At 42.8% G+C, this 14,441-nt stretch overlaps 2 protein-coding genes across 2 annotated transcripts; both read right to left on the bottom strand.

The window, feature by feature from the left end:
• Window positions 1–3,727: 3,727 nt before the first annotated feature.
• Window positions 3,728–4,781, bottom strand: ppp1r3g (protein phosphatase 1 regulatory subunit 3G). The gene has a single exon (XM_061093655.1). It carries the CDS (start codon window positions 4,705–4,707, stop codon window positions 3,772–3,774), a length of 936 nt encoding a protein of 311 aa, XP_060949638.1. The 5' UTR covers window positions 4,708–4,781; the 3' UTR covers window positions 3,728–3,771.
• A 1,055-nt stretch (window positions 4,782–5,836) lies between these two features.
• On the bottom strand, window positions 5,837–13,759 carry LOC133026709 (cytochrome b5). Its single transcript, XM_061093634.1, has 5 exons — window positions 13,525–13,759; window positions 10,613–10,741; window positions 10,433–10,462; window positions 10,313–10,347; window positions 5,837–6,973 (listed from the first exon to the last, which is right to left on the bottom strand). Exons 1-5 carry the CDS (start codon window positions 13,660–13,662, stop codon window positions 6,889–6,891), a joined length of 417 nt encoding a protein of 138 aa, XP_060949617.1. The 5' UTR covers window positions 13,663–13,759; the 3' UTR covers window positions 5,837–6,888.
• Between the last annotated feature and the right edge of the window lie 682 nt (window positions 13,760–14,441).

The raw sequence follows: 14,441 nt of genomic DNA on the forward strand, positions 1-14,441 counted from the left end.
GCAAACAGACGAGCGGAGGTTTGTCAACACGAATATTTCCAGAGGCGTCGGACTTCTGCACTTTGGCCTCGATGTAAAGACGCCAGGCGGACACAGGAGGACGGACGCACGCACAGAATCAACAAACAAACACGTCCTCTCTGCGTACAGAGACAAATGTTCAATCTGAGTCTGGAACGGAATCGACCTCCGGCTCCACAGAGACAACGTGTCGCTGACGTCAGGGTTTGATCTCAACGGGACCAGAGCAGGTTGACTGGTGAAAAAGGAACTGGCATTAAACTCCCAGAACGGGGGGGGGTCAGTTTGATGAAGGGAGCAAGGAGCAAGGAGAGGGAAGCAGGGAGAAAGGAGCAGGGAGTAGGAAGCAGGGTGAAGGGAGCAGGGAGTAGGAAGCAGAGGGAAGGAAGCAGGGAGAAGGCAGCAGGAAGCAGGGAGAAGGAAGCAGAGGGAAGGAAGCAGGGTGAAGGAAGCAAGGAGAAGGAAGCAGGGAGAAGGAAGCAAGGAGCAGAGAGAAGGAAGCAGGGAGAAGGAAGCAAGGAGTTGGGAGAAGGAAGCAAGGAGAAGGAAGCAGGGAGAAGGAAGCAGGGTGAAGGCAGCAGAGAGAAGGAAGCAAGGAGCAGAGAGAAGGAAGCAGAGAGAAGGAAGAAGTAAGTAGGGAGAAGGAAGCAGGGAGAAGGAAGCAGAGAGAAGGAAGAAGGGAGAAGGGAGAAGGAAGCAGGGAGAAGGAAGAAGGAAACAGGGAGAAGGAAGCAGGAAGAAGGAAACAGGGAGTAGGGAGAAGGAAGAAGGAAACAGGGAGAAGGGAGAAGGAAGCAGGGAGAAGGAAACAGGGAGTAGGGAGAAGGAAGAAGGAAACAGGGAGAAGGAAGAAGGAAACAGGGAGTAGGGAGAAGGAAGCAGGGAGTAGGAAGAAGAAAGCAGGGAGAAGGAAGGAAGCCGAGAGAAGGAAGCAGGGAGAACGAAACAGGGAGTAGGGAGAAGGAAGCAGGGAGTAGGGAGAAGGAAGCAGGGTGAAGGAAGCAGAGAGAAGGAAGCAAGGAGCAGAGAGAAGGAAGCAGGGAGAAGGAAGCAAGGAGCAGAGAGAAGGAAGCAGGGTGAAGGAAGCAGAGAGAAGGAAGCAAGGAGCAGAGAGAAGGAAGCAGGGTGAAGGAAGCAGAGAGAAGGAAGCAAGGAGCAGAGAGAAGGAAGCAGGGAGCAGAGAGAAGGAAGCAGGGAGCAGAGAGAAGGAAGCAGAGAGAAGGAAGCAAGGAGAAGGAAGCAGGGTGAAGGAAGCAGAGAGAAGGGAGAAGGAAGCAGAGAGAAGGAAGCAGAGAGAAGGAAGCAAGGAGAAGGAAGCAGGGTGAAGGAAGCAGAGAGAAGGGAGAAGGAAGCAGAGAGAAGGGAGCAGAGAGAAGGGAGCAGAGAGAAGGAAGCAAGGAGCAGAGAGAAGAAAGCAGAGAGAAGGGAGAAGGAAGCAGAGAGAAGGAAGCAGAGAGAAGGAAGCAGAGAGAAGGAGAGAAGGAAGCAGAGAGAAGGGAGAAGGAAGCAGAGAGAAGGAAGCAGAGAGAAGAAAGCAAAGAGAAGGGAGAAGGAAGCAGAGAGAAGGAAGCAGAGAGAAGGAAGCAGAGAGAAGGGAGAAGGAAGCAGAGAGAAGGAAGCAGAGAGAAGGAAGCAAGGAGCAGAGAGAAGGAAGCAGGGTGAAGGAAGCAGGGAGAAGGAAGAAGGAAGCAGAGAGGAGGAAGCAGAGAGAAGGAGAGAAGGAAGCAGAGAGAAGGAAGCAGAGAGAAGGGAGAAGGAAGCAGAGAGAAGGAAGCAGAGAGAAGGAAGCAGAGAGAAGGAAGCAAGGAGCAGAGAGAAGAAAGCAGAGAGAAGGAAGAAGGAAGCAGAGAGAAGGAAGCAGAGAGAAGGAAGCAGGGAGTAGAGAGAAGGAAGAAGGAAGCAGAGAGAAGGAAGCAAGGAGCAGAGAGAAGGAAGCAGAGAGAAGGAAGCAAGGAGCAGAGAGAAGGAAGCAGAGAGAAGGAAGCAGGGTGAAGGAAGCAGGGAGAAGGAAGAAGGAAGCAGAGAGGAGGAAGCAGAGAGAAGGAGAGAAGGAAGCAGAGAGAAGGAAGCAGAGAGAAGGGAGAAGGAAGCAGAGAGAAGGAAGCAGAGAGAAGGAGAGAAGGAAGCAGAGAGAAGGAAGCAAGGAGCAGAGAGAAGAAAGCAGAGAGAAGGAAGCAAGGAGCAGAGAGAAGAAAGCAGAGAGAAGGAAGAAGGAAGCAGAGAGAAGGAAGCAGAGAGAAGGAAGCAGGGAGCAGAGAGAAGGAAGAAGGAAGCAGAGAGAAGGAAGCAAGGAGCAGAGAGAAGAAAGCAGAGAGAAGGAAGAAGGAAGCAGAGAGAAGGAAGCAAGGAGCAGAGAGAAGGAAGCAGGGTGAAGGAAGCAGAGAGAAGGAAGCAAGGAGCAGAGAGAAGGAAGCAGGGGAGTTTTTTGTGTCAGGTTCTCCTGTTTTGGATTCTTCACAAACACTTGATGTCATAATATGATAAAATCAGATTTGTGTTTTTTTTTGTCGAGCCGAATCTTTATGTCGTCAGCGGTGTGAAAAATAAACAAATTTTAAAAACAATGAAAAGAATTTAAGAAGTTTAAATTCATATTTATTTCAGTTTCACAACAAGCAGCAACTGTTTGATCTCATCTCCATGTTTGGATCAAATCACTGAATTGTTTTCTAATGAGAAACTGATTCACCCATAAATTACTTTATTATTAAATTATTAAATCTGATAAAGATGCATCGGGTTTCCACTTAGTATCTTCATCCACAGGTTTCAATCACATCACAAACATGAACAATACAGCTGAGAATCATGACATCACACCTGAGATCATGACATCACACCTGAGAATCATGACATCACACTTGAGATCATGACATCACTGATGAGAATCATGACATCACACCTGAGAATCATGACATCACACCTGAGAATCATGACATCACACTTGAGATCATGACATCACACCTGAGAATCATGACATCACACCTGAGAATCATGACATCACACCTGAGAATCATGACATCACACCTGAGAATCATGACATCACACCTGAGAATCATGACATCACACACCTGAGATCATGACATCACACCTGAGAATAATGACATCACACCTGAGAATCATGACATCACACCTGAGATCATGACATCACACCTGAGCCGATGATGAAGACTAACAATCACCTGTAAATGAGTTTAGTCAGAAGGTCAAAGTGAGTCAGCAGTTTAGATCTAATCAGACTGAGTCTCTGCAGGTTCACAACAAACACACAACAGATTCTTCATGATGAACATGATGAAGATGATGAAGATGACCTCCAGCTGTGACTCTCTCCTGTACTTGCTGAAAAGAACAAGACGATCTCTACTTATTGTAAATTATCTTTTATCATAAAACTTTGACAAACGCAAGCTTCTCAGCAGAGACTCAGGACACCAGGTCGTTGACACGGACCTGATTGTGGCAACACAGGGTCTGTTGTTTGTGTGTCCAGAAAGTCTGAGTTGTGTTGTTGCTCCGAGGTTTAGAAAAGACACATGTGATGATCACTGTGACACACTGATGACAAAAGACTCACAAAACCACACAACTTCACATGTGATGTGGAAGCAGCTGCAGATCAACGAGTGTCTGTCCTCTCTCTCCGTGAGGGTTCACACACACACACACACACACACACACACACACACACACACACACACACACACACACACACACACACACACACACACACACACACACACACACACGTCAGACTGCGTGGAACGCGTTGCTGCCGTGGCCCACGTGGGTTGTGGGTCCGGGTGGGTCCCGGTACCGGAGGCTGTAGTTCTGACCCTGGTTGTTGTCCCAGAAGTCCCCGTCCCGGGTCCTCAGGTACAGGGCGAAGTGCACGGCCGAGCCGGGCTGCATGCAGGGCGGCGGGTACACGGTGAAGGAGAACCGCTCCCCCACCAGAACCGGATCCACCAGGACCAGGCCCGGCTCCTCCAGGTCCAGGACCAGGGCCTGGGCGTCCACGCAGGACCTCCAGTCGTTGAAGGTGTACCGGACCCCGACCTCCCGGGCCGAGCCGCCTCCGAACACCCGGATCTGCCCTCGCACGTCGAACCGGGTGATGGTGATCCTCTCCAGGCAGACCCGGAGCTGCCGGACCCGGAGCTCCGGGTCCCGCGGCTCCGGGAAGCAGGCCACCAGCCGGCCCGGGTCCAGCCGGCCCGTGTCCAGCCGGGACCGGAAGCCCTGGCCCCGGTCGCTGAGCGGCTCCTGCTGCGGCGGAGGGAAGCTCCGGTACCGGGACAGGACCTTGCTCGGGACCCGGGGCTCCTCCAGCGAGCTGAAGTGCTTCACGCTGGCCAGGTTCAGACCCATCGAGTCCGCGAACACGACCCGCTTCCTCCCGGGGCCGCCGGGCAGGTCCCCCGGGAGCAGGGCCGGGTAGGCCGGCAGGGACTTGGCTCTCCTCCGGTCCCGCATGAACCGCTCCAGCTGGGAGGCGTCCTGCTCGTCGTCCAGATCATCGTCCTCCTGGTCCTCCTGGTCCTGGTCCTCCTGGTCCTGGTCCTCCTGGTCCTGGTCCTCCTGGTCCTCCTCCTGGTCCTGGTCCTCCTGGTCCTGCTCCTCCTGGTCCATCTCCTCCAGGCCGTTCTCCCTGCTCTCCCCCGGGGAGGGAGACTCTCGGAACATGTCTCCCGGCAGCCAGGACTCCAGGGCGGTCAGCAGCAGCCGAGCACCGGGGGTCCCGCTTCTATAGGGGCACGCCCCCCCCCACCAACCCCCAGGACGCGCACTGTCACCAGACACGAGCACGCGCACTGTCACGTGTTTATTATGATAAGATTCATAGTGACAACAACAATGATAACAATATGAATCATATAAATAACAACAATATTAATAAACAATAACTGTTATCATTTAGATTTATGTTTATAAAACCTCCGTGTTTCACAGACACACACACAAAAAATAAAAAAAGTATTATAAAAATAAACATTCAAATAGAATAAACCCAAAACATAACTCTTTCATTCATAGTGTATTCATCGTTCTTATATCTTACAATACCTCTTAGTACTGTACTAGTCCATATATATTTCTTACTGTACATATCGTATATAAATATGCACAATACTCTGCACCTTTACTGCCTTATTTACACTTGTGGTTTTTGCACTCGATCAGTTCTTGTGTTGTGTAACAGCAGGGTCCACGTGGGTCCAGCAAAGTGCGTCACACAGCGTCAAGTAAACAAACACGCGCGACGTCATCGCCACCGCTGACGTCACGCCGAGGTTTCCTGTCGTGCGGTGAAAATCGAACTTTAATGTTTACACGAATCTTCCAGTTTCCACCAGGAGGTGGCAGCGTTGCTTCTTTACTACTCACTCCTCCAATTCATTCATGTGGTGGAAAATAAACCCAGTAAAGTTTATACTTCACTCAGAGTACTCAGGTACTTTTACTCAGGTACTTTTACTTTTACTCGGTTAAATTGCCCTCCTTGCATGAGTGTGCTTGTGCATGTCTGCATGTGTTTGGGACAAATAAATATATCTTAATTGTATCTCAGGTAGCTGAGTACACAGAAGTGCTTATAGGACAGAAGTAATTGAGTGAGATAAAAGTACTTGAGTACTCGGTTAATAAGTCAACAACATAAACAAGTAAACTAATTGAAATGATTCAGAGTCTGAGCTGCAATATTTCATATTCAACATGTATTTAGTGAAACTCAAAAGTAATCAAGTAGGAGAAAAGTTCTATAGAATAAAAAAACTGACCTTGAGCAGAAACTTCATACAAACGTCAAACATTTTCCATGAATATGTTTTATTTTGTTTTATGAACTTTTACATCAGATGAACGTTTCTTCCTCACTGACTCTGGATTTGTTTAAACAGTTGAAATAGTTTCTGATCCTGAGTCTGTGAATGTTCAGCATACACTTCCCAGCATGCACTGCACCAAGGCTCAAACCGCTACACGCTGGAGACGAGCAGGGGTTTAAGTTACTTTAGTTCTGATTGTGCAAATTAAAACGTGAAAATGAAACTTTACTGAATCATCAATGTTTGATTTTTCTGTTTTAACGATTCAACTCAGATGAAACTGTGTGAATCAAACTCTCAGACATTAAAGTTCTGCCTCTCAGGTTGTTACTGTATTTCTCCACTTCTCATATTGATTATAAATTAATATAAATGAACAATCAGCATCTAAATTTGTTCTGTTTTGAAATAAATCAAAGTTTCAGCTGAAATTTAAAAAGCAGGAACAAGCAGATGAAAGAACTTTAGCTGATGTTCTTAAATTAAACTATCACTTTTCAGTGCCTCTTTAAAAGAAGCTTGTGTGGGCGGGGCCTCCATTCCAACTGTACAAAATGACAGCGTTTGCATCAGAGATGTTTTGGCTTCACTTCTGGACAAAGTGCAGTTGAACGTGTCGGCCATCTTTATTAACAGTCAGCGTTTACTTTCTTTCTGTGCGACGCCTGAACATGAAAATTCATTTTAAACCTGAGACAGAGAATCGTGGCTTTGGTCAGATTCCAGTTTCCAGGACAGTGACGTCACGGTGGACTATGTTAGTCACATGACTGCTGCGTGATGACATCATGATGACCTCATGATGCTCTGATTCATACACTCGTTTACATTCAGTTACAAAGATTAAAAAAGATACAACTTCTCATACATCAACTGCATTTCTACAAGATTTCATAAAACATCCATATTTCACAGTGTGACGGTATATTCATCAATGTGCATGACTTCATTAGCATAATGCCACATGATTGGTTGGTTAAACAGTATTGGAAATGAATTGTGGGTAGTGTGGGACGGCGGCAGGACTCTGATGATGTCACTCGCTCTCTGCGGTTAAGATGCGGTACATCAGGGTGATAATGGCCGCCACCAGAGACGGAATCAACCAGCTGGACCACCAGCTGCAAGAGAGACAACTAGTTTAAACATGTGACTGATTAAACCAGCTGTGAGGAAACTAGTTAAACATGTGACTGATTAAACCAGCTGTGAGACAGACAACTAGTTAAACATGTGACTGATTAAACCAGCTGTGAGACAGACACCTAGTTAAACATGTGACTGATTAAACCAGCTGTGACACAACTAGTTAAACATGTGACTGATTAAACCAGCTGTGAGACAGACAACTAGTTAAACATGTGACTGATTAAACCAGCTGTGAGAAAGACAACTAGTTAAACATGTGACTGATTAAACCAGCTGTGAGAAAGACAACTAGTTAAACATGTGACTGATTAAACCAGCTGTGAGACAGACAACTAGTTAAACATGTGACTGATTAAACCAGCTGTGAGACAGACAACTAGTTAAACATGTGACTGATTAAACCAGCTGTGAGAAAGACAACTGTTAAACATGTGACTGATTAAACCAGCTGTGAGACAGACAACTAGTTAAACATGTGACTGATTAAACCAGCTGTGAGACAGACAACTAGTTAAACATGTGACTGATTAAACCAGCTGCAAGACAGACAACTAGTTAAACATGTGACTGATTAAACCAGCTGTGAGACAGACAACTAGTTAAACATGTGACTGATTAAACCAGCTGTGAGACAGACAACTAGTTAAACATGTGACTGATTAAACCAGCTGTGAGAGAGACAACTAGTTAAACATGTGACTGATTAAACCAGCTGCAAGAGAGACAACTAGTTAAACATGTGACTGATTAAACCAGCTGCAAGAGAGACAACTAGTTAAACATGTGACTGATTAAACCAGCTGTAAGACAGACAACTAGTTAAACATGTGACTGATTAAACCAGCTGTGAGACAGACAACTAGTTAAACATGTGACTGATTAAACCAGCTGTGAGACAGACAACTAGTTAAACATGTGACCGATTAAACCAGCTGCAAGAGAGACAACTAGTTAAACATGTGGCTGATTAAACCAGCTGCAAGAGAGACAACTAGTTAAACATGTGACTGATTAAACCAGCTGTGAGACAGACAACTAGTTAAACATGTGACTGATTAAACCAGCTGTGAGACAGACAACTAGTTAAACATGTGACTGATTAAACCAGCTGTGAGAGAGACAACTAGTTTAACATGTGACTGATTAAACCAGCTGTGAGACAGACAACTAGTTAAACATATGACTGATTAAACCAGCTGTGAGACAGACAACTAGTTAAACATGTGACTGATTAAACCAGCTGTGAGACAGACAACTAGTTAAACATGTGACTGATTAAACCAGCTGTAAGACAGACAACTAGTTAAACATGTGACTGATTAAACCAGCTGTGAGACAACTAGTTAAACATGTGACTGATTAAACCAGCTGCAAGAGAGACAACTAGTTAAACATGTGACTGATTAAACCAGCTGTGAGACAGACAACTAGTTAAACATGTGACTGATTAAACCAGCTGTGAGACAGACAACTAGTTAAACATGTGACTGATTAAACCAGCTGTGAGACAGACAACTAGTTAAACATGTGACTGATTAAACCAGCTGTGAGACAACTAGTTAAACATGTGACTGATTAAACCAGCTGCAAGAGAGACAACTAGTTTAAACATGTGACTGATTAAACCAGCTGTGAGACAGACAACTAGTTAAACATGTGACTGATTAAACCAGCTGTGAGACAGACAACTAGTTAAACATGTGACTGATTAAACCAGCTGTGAGACAGACAACTAGTTAAACATGTGACTGATTAAACCAGCTGTGAGACAGACAACTAGTTAAACATGTGACTGATTAAACCAGCTGTGAGACAGACAACTAGTTAAACATGTGACTGATTAAACCAGCTGTGAGAGAGACAACTAGTTAAACATGTGACTGATTAAACCAGCTGCAAGACAGACAACTAGTTAAACATGTGACCGATTAAACCAGCTGTGAGACAACTAGTTAAACATGTGACTGATTAAACCAGCTGTGAGACAACTAGTTAAACATGTGACTGATTAAACCAGCTGTGAGACAGACAACTAGTTAAACATGTGACTGATTAAACCAGCTGTGAGACAGACAACTAGTTAAACATGTGACTGATTAAACCAGCTGTGAGAGAGACAACTAGTTAAACATGTGACTGATTAAACCAGCTGCAAGAGAGACAACTAGTTAAACATGTGACTGATTAAACCAGCTGCAAGAGAGACAACTAGTTAAACATGTGACTGATTAAACCAGCTGTAAGACAGACAACTAGTTAAACATGTGACTGATTAAACCAGCTGTGAGACAGACAACTAGTTAAACATGTGACTGATTAAACCAGCTGCAAGAGAGACAACTAGTTAAACATGTGACTGATTAAACCAGCTGTAAGACAGACAACTAGTTAAACATGTGACTGATTAAACCAGCTGCAAGAGAGACAACTAGTTAAACATGTGGCTGATTAAACCAGCTGCAAGAGAGACAACTAGTTAAACATGTGACTGATTAAACCAGCTGTGAGACAGACAACTAGTTAAACATGTGACTGATTAAACCAGCTGTGAGACAGACAACTAGTTAAACATGTGACTGATTAAACCAGCTGTGAGAGAGACAACTAGTTTAACATGTGACTGATTAAACCAGCTGTGAGAGAGACAACTAGTTAAACATATGACTGATTAAACCAGCTGTGAGACAGACAACTAGTTAAACATGTGACTGATTAAACCAGCTGTAAGACAGACAACTAGTTAAACATGTGACTGATTAAACCAGCTGTGAGACAACTAGTTAAACATGTGACTGATTAAACCAGCTGCAAGAGAGACAACTAGTTAAACATGTGACTGATTAAACCAGCTGTGAGACAGACAACTAGTTAAACATGTGACTGATTAAACCAGCTGTGAGACAGACAACTAGTTAAACATGTGACTGATTAAACCAGCTGTGAGACAGACAACTAGTTAAACATGTGACTGATTAAACCAGCTGCAAGAGAGACAACTAGTTAAACATGTGACTGATTAAACCAGCTGTGAGAGAGACAACTAGTTAAACATGTGACTGATTAAACCAGATGTGAGACAGACAACTAGTTAAACATGTGACTGATTAAACCAGATGTGAGACAGACAACTAGTTAAACATGTGACTGATTAAACCAGCTGCAAGACAGACAACTAGTTAAACATGTGACTGATAATAATGTAGATTTCATGTAAATAGCACCAATCTGAAGACCTTTACGTGTGTGTGTACATGTGTGTGTACATGTGTGTGTTGGTGTGTGTACATGTGTGTGTGTGTATGTGTGTGTACCTGGTCTGGTACTTCACGGTGGTCACCAGTGTTTCCTGTAACACACACATCATCAGACTCGGGGGTCAGAGGTCACATCAGGTCACATCTGTATTGAACAGAGATGAGGTCGTTACTCACCTCCGGTTGGACGAGCTGCTCTCTGTCGTCCTGCAGACAAACACATGGAGATCATTACTTCTTCATCATCATCATCATCATCATCATCATCATCATCATCATCATCATCATCATCATCATCATCATCATCATCATCATCATCATCATCACACACACTCAGACACACACACAGACACTGACCGGGTGCACTTCTCCTATCACCATGCTGCTCGCCATCTCTCGGGCGTCGCTGGAGTGTCCGATGTCCTCGAAGCTCTCGGTGGCGTCTCCTCCCGCCTGCTCCCTCAGCACCTCCTCCCCCCCGGGGTGCTGGGGAGAGAGAAACTGGCTTTAACACTCAGCACGTTCCCAGGGTCACACACGACACATCGTTTGGATGATGAGTCAACAGAATATTACACAGACGTGGTTTTTAACAGTCACATCTTATATTTGTAAAATCCACATCAGCAAATACTTTATTAAGTGAAGTTAAAGTAAAGTTTCAGTGAAGTTAAAGTGAAGTTGAAGTAAAGTTAAAGTAAAGTTTCAGTGAAGTTAAAGTAAAGTTTCAGTGAAGTTAAAGTAAAGTTAAAGTAAAGTTTCAGTGAAGTTAAAGTGAAGTTGAAGTAAAGTTAAAGTGAAGTTGAAGTAATGTTAAAGTTAAGTTAAAGTAAAGTTAAAGTAAAGTTAAAGTAAAGTTAAAGTAAAGTTTCAGTGAAGTTAAAGTGAAGTAAAGTTAAAGTTAAGTTAAAGTAAAGTTGAAGTGAAGTTAAAGTAAAGTTAAAGTAAAGTTAAAGTAAAGTTAAAGTAAAGTTTAAGTGAAGTTAAAGTTAAGTTAAAGTAAAGTTGAAGTGAAGTTAAAGTAAAGTTGAAGTGAAGTTAAAGTAAAGTTGAAGTGAAGTTAAAGTTAAGTTCAAGTAAAGTTCAAGTAAAGTTGAAGTGAAGTTAAAGTAAAGTTCAAGTAAAGTTAAAGTAAAGTTAAAGTAAAGTTGAAGTGAAGTTAAAGTAAAGTTAAAATAAAGTTGAAGTGAAGTTTAAGTAAAGTAAAGTTAAAGTAAAGTTAAAGTAAAGTTTCAGTGAAGTTAAAGTGAAGTAAAGTTAAAGTTAAGTTAAAGTAAAGTTTCAGTGAAGTTAAAGTAAAGTTAAAGTAAAGTTAAAGTAAAGTTTAAGTGAAGTTAAAGTTAAGTTAAAGTAAAGTTGAAGTGAAGTTAAAGTAAAGTTGAAGTGAAGTTAAAGTAAAGTTGAAGTGAAGTTAAAGTTAAGTTCAAGTAAAGTTCAAGTAAAGTTGAAGTGAAGTTAAAGTAAAGTTCAAGTAAAGTTAAAGTAAAGTTAAAGTAAAGTTGAAGTGAAGTTAAAGTAAAGTTAAAATAAAGTTGAAGTGAAGTTTAAGTAAAGTAAAGTTAAAGTAAAGTTAAAGTAAAGTTTCAGTGAAGTTAAAGTGAAGTAAAGTTAAAGTTAAGTTAAAGTAAAGTTTCAGTGAAGTTAAAGTAAAGTTAAAGTAAAGTTAAAGTAAAGTTTAAGTGAAGTTAAAGTTAAGTTAAAGTAAAGTTGAAGTGAAGTTAAAGTAAAGTTGAAGTGAAGTTAAAGTAAAGTTGAAGTGAAGTTAAAGTTAAGTTCAAGTAAAGTTCAAGTAAAGTTGAAGTGAAGTTAAAGTAAAGTTCAAGTAAAGTTAAAGTAAAGTTGAAGTGAAGTTAAAGTAAAGTTAAAATAAAGTTGAAGTGAAGTTTAAGTGAAGTTTAAGTGAAGTTAAAGTAAAGTTGATGTGAAGTTAAAGTGAAGTTCAAGTAAAGTTAAAGTAAAGTCAAAGTGAAGTTAAAGTAAAGTTAAAGTGAAGTTAAAGTAAAGTTAAAGTAAAGTCAAAGTGCAGAATCCTCAGACTCTCAGTTAACTATCGGACAACTCGCCCACACCGTGAACCCTGAGCAGAGAAACACCGGCGCCAATAAAAGGCCCGGTCACCTGGACAAAGGTCAAAGGTCAGGCGGCTAAAAGAAAACAGAGCTGAAGAGAGAACGTTTCCTCCAGAGAAACGTGAAGTTTGAGGAAAGAAATAAAGTTTCTCTTTAATCAGAATCACACGATCTCTTTTCAGGAACTTTTCTGAAGTGACGACGTCGTGAAACTTCAACTGATCAGTGCAAAGTATTTATAATTAATATTAAACACGTGACAAAGAAGCTTGAGAAAAGTTTACGTGTTTTTATCATATTCACTAAATTATTACAATTAATAAAATAAGCTATTTTTCCTGAGATGATTCAGTGAATTAACATAATAATACAAATATAAAACTGATTCTGTCGTATTAATAGAAACTGCTGCAGATCATCATATTATCTAATTGTTGTTATTGATCATTTCTAAATAATAAAATTATTTTAATTTAATCTGATATATGTTGTGAAGTAAAGGTGATAAGTATCTGTGTGTGAGTGTGTGTCTCTGTATGTGAGTGTTTGTGTGTACGTGTATCTGTGTTGAGTCTAAGTGTGTTGTGTAGTTTAGTGCATCTCTCTGTGTATTGTCTCATTGTGAGTTGTGTAGTTTTTGTAGTGTGTCTCTGTGAGTTATGTTGTGTTGTGTAGTCTGTGTTTCTATGAGATGTGTTGTGTAGTTAAGTGCGTCTCTCTGTGTATTGTCTCATTGTGAGTTGTGTAGTGTGTCTCTGTGAGTTATGTTGTGTTGTGTAGTGTGTGTCTCTATGAGATGTGATGTGTAGTTTAGTGCGTCTCTGTGTATTGTCTCACTGTGAGTTGTGTAGTGTGTCTCTGTATGTTGTGTTGTGTGTCTCTGTGCGTTGTGTGTCTCTGTGAGTTGTGTTGTGTCTGTCTCTGTGAGTTGTGTTGTGTCTGTGTGTGTCTCTTTGAGTTGTGTTGTGTAGTTTGTCTGTGAGTTGTGTGTCTCTGTGAGTTGTGTTGTGTTGTGTAGTGTGTCACTGTGAGTTGTGTGTGTCTCACCTCCTCCAGGAACTTGGTGACGTCGTACACATTGTGGTGGATGATGATCCACGTGGATTTGAAGTGTGTGTAGTGTGTTTCTCTGTGAGTTGTGTGTCTCTGTGAGTTGTGTTGTGTTGTGTAGTGTGTCTCTGTGAGTTGTGTGTGTCTCACCTCCTCCAGGAACTTGGTGACGTCGTACACTTGGTGGTGGATGATGATCCACGTGGATTTGAAGGAGTTCTGCTCCTGGATCTCGGACAGGCGGAAGAGCCTCGCCCCCCCCGGGTTGTTGGTCTGCTGCTCCCCCATGTGAGAGGCCTCTGGCTCGGACAGGTTCTGGATCCGGACCGCGGACTAACACTCCGGCATCGAACCCACTTCACTGCTGTCCCCGCCCGCTAACAACACAGCACTTCCGCCCTCTGCCTTCACAATAAGACGCGTCCCCGCTCCCCTGCTCCATGGGGAGAAGACCAGCGACTCTCCAGCTGAGGGACAAACTCTCAACTCTTCATTGAGTCTCATGAAAGTTTCATCTTCTGCTTCTTTAATATCTGGTGTCGTCATCGTGGGTTTGTTAATCAAAAAGTCTGTATTCTACACGTTCAAGGGAAAAAACAACTCTTTATTTTGAAAGGCTACCGTCTAATTTCCGGTTAGACTTTGTTATTTCTGACGCTTTTCAAGTATTTCGATTTCTCATATGTTAACAAACCCCGCCCCTAAAGCCCTTCCAGTGCTGCCATTGGTGGTCTTCTATTCTACCTTTGGCACAGAAACGCTCTGATTGGCTCCTTGTCCTGTCAATCATCAGTGAGCAGTGGGCGAGGACAAGGCTAAAGTTCATCTAAGTTCATGAGCAGCAGGAAGCACTTTCTCTCTCCAGGGTTCTACTGTATCTTCTTCTTCATGTCTTCTTTTCTCCAGTGTTCTTCTTCATGTGTTCTTCTCTCCATGTGTTCTTCTTCATGTGTTCTTCTGAATGTTCCTCTCTGTGTTCTTCTCTATGTTCTTCTCCATGAGTTCTTCTCTATGTGTTCTTCTTCATGTTTTCTTTTCTCCAGTGTTCTTCTTCGTGTGTTCTTCTC

Source organism: Limanda limanda, chromosome 20 (assembly GCF_963576545.1).
Source record: "Limanda limanda chromosome 20, fLimLim1.1, whole genome shotgun sequence".
NCBI classification, from domain to species: domain Eukaryota; kingdom Metazoa; phylum Chordata; class Actinopteri; order Pleuronectiformes; family Pleuronectidae; genus Limanda; species Limanda limanda.